Source organism: Scaptodrosophila lebanonensis, unplaced genomic scaffold, assembly GCF_003285725.1.
Source record: "Scaptodrosophila lebanonensis strain 11010-0011.00,11010-0021.00 unplaced genomic scaffold, SlebRS2 tig00000053-arrow-pilon, whole genome shotgun sequence".
Lineage (NCBI taxonomy): Eukaryota > Metazoa > Arthropoda > Insecta > Diptera > Drosophilidae > Scaptodrosophila > Scaptodrosophila lebanonensis.
This window is the reverse complement of record NW_022060548.1, coordinates 11,953,106-11,967,095: the sequence shown is the minus strand read 5'-3', so window position 1 is coordinate 11,967,095 and position 13,990 is coordinate 11,953,106. Positions and strand designations below refer to the sequence as shown.

General features: G+C 40.5%; 2 protein-coding genes across 2 annotated transcripts; one reads left to right on the top strand and one right to left on the bottom strand.

The window, feature by feature from the left end:
* The first annotated feature begins 1,567 nt into the window (after positions 1-1,567).
* On the top strand, positions 1,568-10,453 carry LOC115623561 (probable multidrug resistance-associated protein lethal(2)03659). Its single transcript, XM_030517957.1, has 7 exons — positions 1,568-2,320; positions 3,844-3,929; positions 5,411-5,570; positions 5,629-5,995; positions 6,619-8,252; positions 8,312-9,950; positions 10,011-10,453. The coding sequence occupies exons 1-7, from the start codon at positions 2,244-2,246 to the stop codon at positions 10,044-10,046; spliced, it is 3,999 nt and encodes a 1,332-aa protein (XP_030373817.1). The 5' UTR covers positions 1,568-2,243; the 3' UTR covers positions 10,047-10,453.
* On the bottom strand, positions 10,317-13,260 carry LOC115623562 (GPI ethanolamine phosphate transferase 1-like). The gene is made up of 2 exons (XM_030517958.1): positions 12,434-13,260; positions 10,317-12,369 (listed from the first exon to the last, which is right to left on the bottom strand). Exons 1-2 carry the CDS (start codon positions 13,200-13,202, stop codon positions 10,451-10,453), a joined length of 2,688 nt encoding a protein of 895 aa, XP_030373818.1. The 5' UTR covers positions 13,203-13,260; the 3' UTR covers positions 10,317-10,450.
* Positions 13,261-13,990: the final 730 nt, after the last annotated feature.

Sequence of the window (13,990 nt, the reverse complement as noted above, 5' to 3'; positions counted from 1 at the left end):
CTAAAGGCGGCTTTTTGTATTGGTTTTAAAGTTCGAAGCATGTTGGAAGCAAAAAATGTTTTAATATATTCTTTAAAAACTTCAAATTTGTTATCATAACGTATTATAAATATTTTTCGCCAAATTGTAGCACAACCAAACATTTTAATCGAAACAATTCTGATAATTCAAATAAAATAAACAAATCGTTAGCTATTTGCAACACAGATTTTCTGCTCCATCCAATACTTTCTCAAATAAGACATTTTTATTCGCATCGCTCGCTTTGTCTTTGTCAAAATCAACCTTGAAAATATATACATATATGCGAATAAATATTCTACATAAATAAGATGTGCGAGAAAATCTTAATGTTAGTGTTTGGCAAACAGAAGCCATGACTTTTCATTTCACATTTTGTGGGAATTTTGCAGCTGATTCTATTTCATGGCAAAATCTCAACAAAAAAACTCGCCCCAAAATCCGCTATTCCCATCCTGGAAATGAGGATTAGTCTACCCTTTTCAATTTTTGTTTTGCACTTCAAATAATAACGTTTTTGACAGCTTCAGCCAAAGCTTGCTAAAAAGCTTTTCTAGAAGCTCCATTAAGCCAAGACAGCAACCATTTCAAATTGGAAACATTATCAGTAATACGTTAAAACTACATCAAGCCCTTAAATTATTGTCACAAAAAGATATTGTATTTATTAAAAAAAGGGAAACTATTTAGAATTATTTTCACAATATATTAAATGTGGGAATTACTTCAGCGGCATATCTTTATAAACAATTCCATATACATCATTTATATATAGTATTGTATCCCATATTTTCATCTTCAACATGATGTACTAAGGTTTACGACTGATTATATAGACTTGATTGCCAACTGTCTATCAAGGAAAACCGCAACGCTGCCAGCTGACTGATATAAAGCCTGTAAATATTAAGGCCAAAGTCAACAATACAACAATGCTGATAAAGCTAATTTAGTCACAAAATAAATACAAAGAAGTGGCTAGAGAAAAATGCATGAGTGAGAGCGCAAATGCTGCACAATTAATTGCCAGAGCATCTGATCATAGCTCCAAGCAACGGGAAAAAGTTCTCATTATTAAAGTAGGAGAAGATGCACCGACTAGCTCTATCGTATCGTGTGATGTCATAGTTTGCGAGAGCGTGTGAACTAAAAGACATTTATTTTCGTAATGTGTGAGGCTATGGAAACAAATGTTTCAAATTTGAAAGAAGAATTTATAAATGGCGAAATATGTTTAATTACTTTGAAAACATAAAAAGTAAAGAAATAATAATAAATAAATAAAACTCGCCTTGTCAATACGAGTAGTTTCTGAAAGAAAGAGGCAAAAATTGCATCCGCGATCGCGTCACCTACTTATACTTAATATGAGAATGAGATGTGAGCGCTCTCCGAGCACGACCGGCGGCTAAGAGAGCGAAAGGCTTTTGTTACAAACACTATCTGTTGTCTATAACAGTCACAGCTGACAAAGTGGGAGCAATAGAACGAGTTCGGCGGTCGTGGCGCAAACAACGAGAATCGGGGGCGCGATATCAACAATAAGAAACAAAATAGTGGACATAGTATACATAGTATATATGTGTGTGTTTGTGCACATTAATATAATTTTTGCGGCAAACTAAAAACAAAAACACAAATAATAATAAGTCATGCATGTGAATCCACGCACGTTCTGTTTCTCTTTTTAATTGTGTGATGAAATTTGACAGTGGCAGTGATATTGCTGGGACTAGCGCCACATGTGACGTTTGCCCTTCCAGCTCCAGTTATATGCAGAGCCGATTCAGTGTGAATCTAATACACATTTGTGCACAATAAAGATATGGCTAAGACACAGACTCTTAAATAATAATGACCGGCAGTGCGCTTATCTAATACCCAGAGAATAAACGAAAAAACGAGTCAGCCTGAGTGGAAAGTTTGCAGAGTGACGAGCAAAAAAATGTTGAGGCTCTTGTTTCTTACATATTAGGTAGTAGTATCTATCGACCCAAATGATAATGCCAAACCAATGACACAAATGATAAAAAGTTGTGTGTCAATACGGACGTGCAAAGTGCTAAATACGAGTATACACCTAGAAGGGCTCCCATGTTCATGGTGCTAATGAAAACAAAAATCTCACAATTACCACGAAAACAAATAACGAAACAAAAACAAATAGGAAGAAAAACCTAAACTACTTATAATTAACTATAAAAAATTAGAAGAAATTAGAAATGCAATCCGTGAAGGCCGATGAGTTGCCGGAGAATCCGCGCGAGCGCGCCAATCCCCTGTCAGCTCTAATGTTCTGGTGAGTGCCCGACTTATTCCGCGAATATATATGGACATACATACATGTATGTTTGTTTTCATTCATGTGTCTAGTATTTACATATGTATGTAGAGTTGGGAGCGTCATGACAAGTGTGACGAGTTGATTATTTCATTCAATGGGTCGTTTAATTTACAGCTACAGCCATAAACATATAAATAGCGCCAATAAACTAAATCACACACTTTCCATTTCAAGCTGAAAACCTATTTATAGCCAGATAAGGACCAAAAGAATAATTTTATAATATCTATGTATATTAAATATGTATTTTATTTAAATAACTGATATTTTATTGCTGATATCTGAAATGCTTGAAATATTCGTATTTTTCTTTTTATTTATTTGTATTTCTTTTAAAACTACAATTAAACAACTAATTTTGATTTTATTTTCAATTTTTAAGCAGTTGTGAAAATTATATTTTTTTTAATGAAGAAATACTATTTTTTATAAAGCTGTGCTTATATCCAGGACTTTTAATTAAAGTCCTACATTTGCAATTTAACGGCATCGAAGATATAGCCGAGCATCTTGTAATCTTATAGATAGTTTAAAAAGGTAACAAAAATGTGTGTGTTCGAAATTATGGAAGATCTTTCTTGCTGAAGTCAAGAATTGAAAAGTATTTTTCGGATGCTAGTTTAAAGTTTAAGAAATTTTGTTCAATATAAGGATCCTTTTTCATTGTGAGGTCGGTCTTGAAGTTTTGCTTGAAATCTGTTTTCAAAACTGTGCCTTGGACTTAATGATAGGTATAATTTAATAATTCATGAAAATCAATAATAATGGAGCTCTATCAAGAAAACAACTCTCTTATTATACTGTTAAAACCATACAACTTTATAGAAATAGCATCAATATGATGAGTTTTTAAATGAAATTTAACAGATGATATTTATTTAAACTAAAAAAAAAACGATTATATTGTTTATGCCAATTTGTGGAATATAGACTTGCATTATCTCTATGAAAATTGAGTTTATAAAATATCATATTTCGTCTCAATAATTCATATAGCCCTATTTGTGTATCCACGACTGTATCGTCTAGAAGCGTGAAACGTTTTGCATTTAGTGTCTTGATTGGACAAATGGATATTTGTATCTCCATGTGGAGGGATAACTGAACTATTTGTGCTCGGTATTTCACATAATTCAATTGGCTGTCAATTAAAGACGACGTGCATTGTGCAGTTCATTGCCCGCACTGTGTTAAAATATTTGAATAACATAAATAATAATGTGCAATAAGGAAAGGAAACTAATGGTATGTGACTAGACGCCAGAAAAGACCCTCAAGCAATTCAGAGAATCACACGTGAACCCATGACTCAAGTTTTAAAGGTCTAACCAAATCTCAAACATACTATAAACCTATACATACATGCATACTATTCGTACACAGATAGGCGCACTTTGATAAGGCCTTAATTTATGAGAATTTAATTAGTAATGGCTTCAAATAAAACATGACATTTATCTTTCCACAACCTAAAACAGCTTCGCACTCCCCGTATTGTTTAAAGGGCGAAAGAAGACGTTGGAACAGTCAGATCTATTTAAGGCACTCAATGAACACAAATCAGGTAAGTGGAAGACAATATCATTTTATGATCAGTGTTGTTATGTAAATTAATAGCAATATCGTGATTATTGTGGTTATTACTGCTATGATTAATATTAATATAGAAATTTCATAAAACAAGAAAAGTATACAATGGTATACTAATTAAGAGCGAATGTTTATAACAAGACGAATCGATATAGCCATGTGCGGCTGTCCGAGCGTCTGTCTGTATGAACGCAAAAATCTCCGAAATTTTAAGAGCTAGAATAGGAAAACTTGGTATAAATATTCACCTAAGCCTTAGGCAAGTCAAGCTCGTGTTTTTGTTTTGATGCACCACCACTGCTTCACCATTTAGTGATTAAACCAAAACTCTCGTAATTGCAATTGCATCCGGTTAGTGATTAAGAGTTCTCATGTCAAGTTCTCGGCGCCCACATTACTTTTTTAATAGGTGTTTGCTTAATGTATTTAATATCCTATATCAACACTTTCTACTCATACAAAAAGAGCAACAAATAACAGCAATTAATATAATTTCAAAAATTGTTTGCACTTATTTCATTAATTTGTATTTGGATGATCCAGATCCTTGGTCGAATTGTGTTGTAAATAAAATGTTGCTATTTATGCCAGGATAGTTCATCGCAAATTAACTGACTCGATCAAAAAATTAGGCACTCCTTATTGGTTTAACTCCAGTAACTTTATATTTCAATTGAGTTCACATCTAATCCGTATATCTGTATATATACTTGTAGTATGCTTGTCGGCCTTGCCTTATTTTTGTCAAATACTTTCATGTGGCTTCGCACCTTTTTTTTCGATCACGCGATAAAGCCGCTGAACCAGTATTTTGATAGAAAGCATAGCAGTCGATTTGATAACTCAATTAAAGCGACAAACACATGTTTATTTAATCAATAGAGGCAAATAATAGTTCTATATAGACAAGAAGTTCTTTATCCACTCACCCATGCTTTATAATCTCGAAGAAAAATAGTACTTTGAAGATAAACCAACATATTTTCCTGTATGATTATTTATAAAGAGCGCTTATGGCCCTGTTTCGATCTACATGTAGACCATTCGGTTTGCAGGAGTAAATTCGTATCTGAAAATGGAAAATTGGCCTTTTATCTTACAAGTTTATTTTCAAATTTCAAGATTATTATTAATGATAATATTCATTTAATTTATTTTATTAATAAATGTTGGAGCGTCGCGGGAATTTAATGTAAATTTAATTCATATTTTAGGAGTTAGTTTGTATCTGTAATAGGGCCTTAAATGTTATATTCATATTTTCTCATTTTAAGATGAAAATAAAAAGGAAATGAAATGAAGTTTTTCTAATCTGAAAGAAAAGCATGGTCAGGCTGATATGGTAAGGGATTCTATTTTAGTGATCTTTAATATTTGAATTAGACGTTTAAAGCTATTAACTATCTGAATAAGTTAAGCTATATAGTATAACTTAATCACTTCTTATTCTATCAGATACGCTTGGAGAACGCCTATGCAAAGCCTGGGATGAGGAGGTTAGGGTGAAATCCGCTCAGAATCTACAACCGAGCTTACTGCGCGCCCTAAAGCAGGTCTTCGGCTGGGAATTGGCAATAAAGGGGCTGTTGCTGGCAGCCCTAGAAATCATTACCAGGTGAGCCAGCAAATAACTTTATTTCTTAGTCCCACAAGCTAATGCCCTTACATTTTAGAGTATCACAGCCCATCTGCTTGTTCGGGTTCATGGCTTACTTTGGCGGCGATGAACCCAGTCTGACGAAAGCCGAGTTATACGCCGCTGGCCTCATTGCGTCCACAGTCGCCAACACGATGCTAACCCATCCTCATATGCTGGGTGTCCTGCACTTGGGCATGAAGATGCGCATTGCTCTGTGCAGTTTGGTTTATCGCAAGGCCCTGCGTCTGAGTCGTACAGCACTGGGCGACACCACAGTTGGACAGATCGTGAATTTACTTTCCAATGACGTGGGTAGATTTGATACGGTGCTCATTAATGTGCACTACTTATGGATAGCGCCATTGGAGCTGATTATCGTCACGTGGGTTATGTACCAGCAGGTGAGTACTGAGGGAAAGAATTTGTATGTAGCAGCTGAGTCGACAAGTGTCCGTCTGTATGAACGCTTAGATTTCGCAAAGTATTGGACCTAGAGCCACCAAACTTGGTAGGCACATTCTGTCGGTTATTTCCTTTCAGTAATTTAGGGGAAGGATGAAGAAAGAACGTTCAAAACAAATTTCAAGTATATATGAAGTATATTTGAAGACTGTTTAAATGCCAAACTGCCTCAAAAAAGCGTTAATCAGATAAATTAGAATTAGCGCAGATCTACAACTATTGATTAAAAAACATTAGTAGACCTAGGGCCTTCACAAATTATAGTCAAGATCTGCTTATCAGGAGAAACCATCTCTCCTAGTAACTAACGAAGAAACAAAGATATTTTAAGATGTCACTTAAAGTTCGGCTGATATTTTATTTCAACTCAGGAAATAGTGCTAATTGTTAATTTATGTATATATGTATAACAAAAAATGTTATTTTAGATCATATGTTTGGTCTGAGAAAAGTTAGCACCATTAGTTGAGTTCATTCAAAATTAGACACAAATATTCTTCACAAAATGTATGCACATGTATGTTGCTGGCTGAACTTTATAATTAATCTCTTCTGTTTATAGATCGGCATATCCTCGATCTTTGGCGTGAGTGCGATGCTTCTGTTTTTACCCCTGCAAACGTATTTGGGAAAAAGGACGAGCGTTTTGCGGCTGCGCACTGCATTGCGCACAGATGAGCGAGTCCGGATGATGAACGAGATTATTTCGGGCATACAGGTGATCAAAATGTATGCTTGGGAGAGGCCTTTCGGGAAGCTGATTGAATTGACGCGACGCAAGGAAATGAACTGCATTAAGAAGGTCAACTATATACGTGGCGTGCTGTTATCCTTTGCCATATTCTTGGCCCGCGTCTCCATCTTCGTCAGTCTGGTGGGATATGTGCTGCTTGGACAGATTCTTACCGCAGAGAAGGCGTTCTTTATAACAGCGTATTACAACATCTTGCGACGATCTCTTACAATGTTCTTTCCACAAGGCATCGCCCAGTTTGCCGAGATGCTGGTGTCCATAAAGCGTCTCGAGACATTTATGCTGTCCGCGGAAACGGAGGTCAAGGATAAGTCTCTGACTACTGACGACACCGCCTCCGAAAAAGCAAAGGATCTGGGCACACCCCTGATCGTTAGAAATGGTGCTAAAGCTAATGGCAATACTGTGCGTACCGAAGAACACCCCGTGGAACTTACCAACTTCAGTGCCATGTGGGTGGAGAAGTCTCCGGACTACACGTTGCAGGACATTAACTTGCGACTACGACGCACCCAGCTGGTCGCTGTCATTGGACCCGTGGGTGCGGGCAAGTCCAGTCTCATACAAGCAATCCTTGGTGAGCTGCCAGCCGAGTCCGGCAGCCTCAAGCTAAACGGCAGCTACTCCTATGCCTCACAGGAACCCTGGCTGTTTACGGGCAGCGTGCGTCAGAACATACTTTTTGGCCTGCCTATGGATAAGGACCGCTATCGTAGTGTGGTCAAGAAATGCGCACTGGAACGCGACTTCGAGCTGCTGCCGCATGGTGACAAGACGATTGTAGGTGAGCGCGGTGCCTCCTTGTCCGGTGGCCAGAAGGCAAGAATTAGCTTGGCGCGTGCTGTCTACCGCAGAGCGGACGTTTATCTGCTGGACGATCCACTCAGTGCCGTGGATACCCATGTGGGTCGCCATCTATTCGATCAATGCATACGCGGCCTGCTGCGTCGACATCTCGTCGTGCTTGTTACCCATCAACTGCAGTTCCTAGAGCGCGCCGATCTCGTTGTGATCATGGAAAAGGGCAAAATCAGTGCCATGGGCACCTACACAACAATGAAACGCAGTGGCTTGGACTTTGCGGAACTGCTAACCGATCCGAACAAGGTCGACGAGGATGAAGACAAGGAAGCCCAGGGAGACATTTGGGATCGGTTGAGCTTGCCGCGAAGTCGCCGCGGCAGTCGCAGTCGTAGCCCCCGGGGCAGTCGTTTCAGTTCCCGCAGCAGCAGCATTACCTCATTGAACTCCATGGCCGAATCATTGATGTACGATGCACCCATGCAGGTGCAGGAGACGAGACTGCAAGGACAGATTGGACTAGGACTGTACAGAGAATACTTTGCAGCGGGCAGTGGCTGCTTCATGATTATACTCATGATTTTTCTCTGTCTGGGCACACAATTACTTGGCTCTGGTGCAGATGTTTTTCTGTCGTATTGGTGAGCTTTTCAAATACTATATATCTTTGGAGACTTATTGATTTGTGTATTGTTTCTAGGGTGGATAAGAACAACAATGCTGCCGACTTTTCCTCGGATCCAGTAGACATCTATTATTTTACGGCCCTCAACTTGGGCGTTATCGTCTTCACCCTAACCCGAACGCAGCTGTTCTACAAGCTAGCCATGCGCTCATCCACCAAGTTGCACAACGCTATGTTCCTTGGCATCACGCGGGCTGCCATGTACTTCTTCAACACGAATCCGTCCGGACGTATATTGAATCGCTTTTCTAAGGACTTGGGCCAGGTCGACGAAATCTTGCCCAGCGTTATGCTTGATGTGGCTCAAGTCTTTCTTAGTCTAAGCGGCATCATTGTGGTTATATGCATAACAAACCCCTGGTTTTTAACGCTAACCCTTGTCTTGGGTATCATATTTTACTACATACGTGAGTTTTATCTGAAAACTTCACGCAATGTTAAGCGTTTGGAGGCGGTCGCGCGTTCCCCCATTTACTCGCATCTGAGCGCCACTCTTAATGGGTTGCCCACCATTCGTGCGTTGGGAGCGCAAAAGGCCCTTATCGCCGAGTTCGACAACATTCAGGATCTACACAGTTCCGGTTACTACACATTCCTGACAACCAATCGGGCCTTTGGCTACTACCTAGATCTCTTTTGCATGCTCTACGTTGTGGTCATAGTTTTGAACTACTTCATAAATCCACCCGTGAACGCAGGCGAAGTGGGTCTGGCCATCACCCAAGCCTTGGGCCTAACAGGCATGGTGCAATGGGGCATGCGTCAGTCGGCGGAACTCGAGAACACTATGACTGCCGTAGAGCGCATCATTGAGTATGAAGATCTTGAGCCGGAGGGCGAATTTGAATCTCAGCCAGCACAGAAGCCACCAGAAACTTGGCCAGAAATGGGAAAAATTGTCGCTGATGATCTAAGCTTACGCTACTTCCCGGATCCCCAAGCCGAGTACGTCCTGAAGTCGCTCAACTTTGAGATTCAGCCAACGGAGAAAGTTGGAATTGTAGGTCGGACTGGTGCTGGCAAATCATCCCTCATCAATGCACTGTTTCGGCTGTCCTACATCGATGGCTCGATTCAAATCGACGAACGCGATACCAGTTCGCTGGGTCTGCATGATCTGCGCAGCAAAATATCAATTATACCGCAGGAACCTGTTCTGTTCTCGGGAACCATGCGCTACAACCTCGATCCCTTCGACGAATACAATGATGCCAAGCTCTGGTCCGCTCTGGAAGAAGTCAAAATGAAGGCAGCCATTGCCGAGCTTCCCAATGGACTACAGAGCAAAATCTCCGAGGGTGGCACCAACTTCAGCGTCGGACAGCGTCAATTGGTGTGTCTAGCGCGCGCTATTTTGCGCGAGAATCGCATTCTGGTGATGGACGAGGCTACGGCCAATGTAGATCCGCAAACAGACGCACTCATCCAGGTCACCATTAGGGATAAGTTCAGGGATTGTACAGTGCTTACCATTGCACATCGCTTGCACACCATCATGGACTCAGACAAGTTAATTGTCATGGATGCCGGCCAGTTGGTCGAATTTGGTTCACCCTATGAATTGCTGACCCAATGCGAGTCCCGAATCTTCCACGACATGCTCATGCAAACGGGCCAGAGCACATTCGATAGCTTGCTTAAGGTAGCGGAAAAGGTACGTGAAACATCAACTAATACCAACAATGAGTATTACGAATACTTTCTTTACTTGCAGACACATTTGGCCAAACAACAGACAAAAGCAGCCTAACCGTACACCTACTATAATGTCCAACATTCTAAGGGTTCTGCTTCAAATTGGCCAGTATTTGTATCGAACCAACACATCCAGAGTATTTTTGCTAACTCGTTTAGGAAATTGTAATTATGTATTTGAAGGAATATTAGAATCGTCAGATTTTTTCATCAGATTCTTGTCATGCTGTAAGAACACAAAATTAGCCTAATGACCCACCTATATTACTTATTATTGATTGGATTGATTGATACTTTTGATATCTCATTAACAACTCGAAATTCGTAGGGTTTAGCAAATGTTTTAAACTGATAATTACTTGCCAGTTTGCATTTAAAATTTATTCTGTTACTTAAAGTATCATCGATACGAACACTAGTGTATATATGTATGTGTATGCAACAATAAATTTAATTTCCTTATGCCTGAGTAGTACCAATATTATCTGGGATCGCCGCCTCCCACTTGATTAATGAGCTTAGGGGTTTGACGCTCAACAGCCACTTGGCCACATAGAACATCATAATCAACAACAGCGGATTGGAGTGTAATATTTTCAGGTTATTGACAGATCGAAGTATCGTAAGCAACGGTCCCTGATTCTCCACCGTGAAGAACATATATATGATTATCACATCACTGATCAGTAACATGGAAATGAGAACCAATTTAGAATATTGACGAGCATAAGCGCTGAATGCTTGAATGCAGGCCAACAATATGATGATGGGTATGAAGAGCTTAAGGATGATCAGAAAAATACTGGAGTGCAACGTAAAATCCCTGAGAAACATTCGTGCTGATTTCGGCTCAAAAGAGCTCATCGAGAACAAATTTCCGGTGCCGTAAAATGAGAAGAACACGTAGATAAGTACTGTTGAGGCATGGCGATAGGCGATCCGTATATGATCTTTAGCCGTCAGTTTCGCCAGCTTGTTCCCTTCTCTCTCCTCTTCCAACTCGTCATCCACGACTTGCTTGCCCTCCTTACTATCGGCGTGCAGACTAAGACCCACCAAATACTCCGTGACGAGCAGTTGCAGAAATATCAGTTCGCTGGAAAGGCAGAGAAGCGAGTAAAGCGTGCTTAAGCTGAAGAAAATCAAATCAACACGAGATCCGGGTCCACTTGAGTTGGAATATGGAATGCACAGGAAGACAAAGCATAGATAGGTCCAGGCAATGACATGCATGCCATAGTAAATGGTCTCATTATGGGAGTGCAGGTACACTCCATAAGCCCCCATGAGCAGCACGGCGGTGTTTATGAGCCAAACGTACCAATCATGACGCTGACCCAGGACCAGTGGACGCAGCAGGACCAACAGCATGCCAAAATACAGCAGACGATCATCAGCAGTGCCCAACGAAGAGATCAGAACCGGAAACATGGACAAGATGCCAACCAGGAGCAGCCAGGTTAATAGCTTAATCGACGGGCGTCGAAAACTTTTCATATTCGGAACACACACAACCAACACATACCACAATGAGATGAGCCGACTTTCGTAGATGGTGGATACTATCATGGCAGCAGAGCCCCCAATCCACAGCATCTGCAGGAAGGGAGCCACACAGACTCCAGTATGAGAGCCCCGTTCTCGCAATGCCAGTATCCAAACGATGAACGGCAACAGCAAATATAAGGCAGTCAAGTAGGGTATACGTGCCAGAAATATGAAACCCGCAACTATCAGAGAACCGATACTAAGCAATAGAATGGGCAAGGACTTGAACCCTCGCTTCTTAATGCCAACGCAGACGCGCGCCTGCATCGCCAGCAGATGGTAGAACCAGCCCAGGTAGCTACAAACAATGGCCACAATGAGAGGGCGTCGGTAGAAATTGTAGTAGTATTTCAAACAATCGACGGCTACGCGTGCCATCGTCTGACTTTTGGCCATGGTTTCGACATAGCAACCAGTTTTGAGCGATTGCTCGCTCAGCTCCCGATAGCGCTTAATTCGTTTGGCATCCAGATGCGGGAAAGTACTCAATAGATCGTTGAAAATGCCCCCATGATGATTATCCATTATGCGCTCAACTTGCGACAAAAGCTGCAACGCATTTAAATAGGCTGCATACGCCTCGTATTTCAGACTGACGTTCATATATCCCAGGGGCAGCACTGCCTGATTATTCATCGGTGGAGGCAGACCGATCAGTGCCGACATCAACGGGGCCAGCTCTCTCTGATCCAAAAAATGCAGTGGTAGCTCTAAGCCATCGCTGTTGGCCACAAACTTTTGGCCAACGTTGTGGGCCTCACGTTTAATGCCAGAGCCCCAGAAAAAAAATGGCACTTGTGCCTCATCTGGACTGGAGTCCTCATGCGAACCTTCAAAAGCGTCAAAAATGACAATAGTCTGATCTCATCCAGTTATTCGCTTTGTCGTACTAACCCCAATCCGTCATGCCATGATCCGAGGTCATCAGATAGCTGGTGCGACCATCAGGAAACATTCTCTCAAATATTTCATAAATGTCACTGATACCCGTATCCGTCATGCCTAGGACCTCTAAAAAGGATTCATTATGGTGATGACCAGCCATATCGGTATCCCCAAAGTATGCATAGAATACCACCGATTTCTCATTCTGCAACTGCTTCACTTTTTCGATATTATTAAAGAATGATCGCACCTTAGTAACCGTCCAGTTAGTCCGTCCGCCTAACTGAAATTCCCAGAAATTATGGGATTCAAAGTTCAACGGCGATCCGCCATTTAGCGAATTCGATAAGAAATTAGTAACGAAATCACAAGACCAGCCGTAGGCTGAGTGGCTACGATTGAAAACAGTGTCAAAACTGCCAGGAGCTTCTTTGAATTTGATCAAAACCTGTGAATGGTCTTCGTAGAAACCGCCAAACAATGCCAGATGACCTGGACGTGTTCGAGGTGGCAAAGCGACGTGCGCTACTCCCACTAAGCCCTGCTCCACAAATAGCTTCTGCAAGTGGGGGAAATAGGTGCAGTTCTTGGCAAAAAAGGATTTAGCCCGTAATCCATCGACGAGAAAAACAACTATCCGATCCGCAGGCGGCTCTAACCCCTGCTCTCTCAATGTCAACTGTGGGTGTAAGCCGGACACCAGAGTAGAATTGAAGTATACCTTTAGGATGGAGCCAAACAACAGTAGGTGTAAACAAAAGGTGTAAATTTTCCACATTTTTGAAACAAATATGTTTTATAGTGTAATAATTTAAAACTTATGGCATACTTGTAATATGTTTTTTAAATAAAAATTCAAATGTTCAATAATTTCAAAAAATGAATTCTTTAAAACTAGTTTACCCAAAAAATATAATTTAAATATTCTAATATTGACAGAGATACCTTCAGATAACAAAGAATGGTAGTAGATGCCACCATATTTAAATTTTAACGTTTGACAATATGAAACAAAAAATCCATCTCTGGCAAGCTCTTTTTGTGCTGCCAAAAGTCTAAAAAGCTTAAGTTGCGGAGTTTTCATTACGCAGCCACAAAAATTATGTGGCAGCACTGCATTTGTTTTGATGTCCTACGGGTGTTTTACAGCACTGTTCAACCGCAGTGGCTGCTAAAAATTGTTTCAAGTTTGTTTTTGCACACAGGCACATATTTTCAGTTTATTCGCACCATAAACGCACAATTTATTTATTTTTGTTCCGGGCGCGTACTGCATTTAATCCATTTTGTTTTTTTTTTTTTTGGAACGAGAGACTAGTGGAAAGAATAACAGTGTGAAGTATTTTTCAAATTGCTGAGAAAGTCTCCTCTGCTCAGCATGCATGTTCATATCTGTTTGTGTGTAGAAAGATGCACGTAAATAATGTGGCGCAATAGAATGTTGTGGTAAGCAGAAATGTGTTGGCGTTTGTTTATAGATTTATTTTGAAGTGTTTAAGTGATGGTTTGTTTGGCCCAAGCGCGCCTTCGTCGTACGCGCATGAAAATTCAATAAAAATTGAAAAG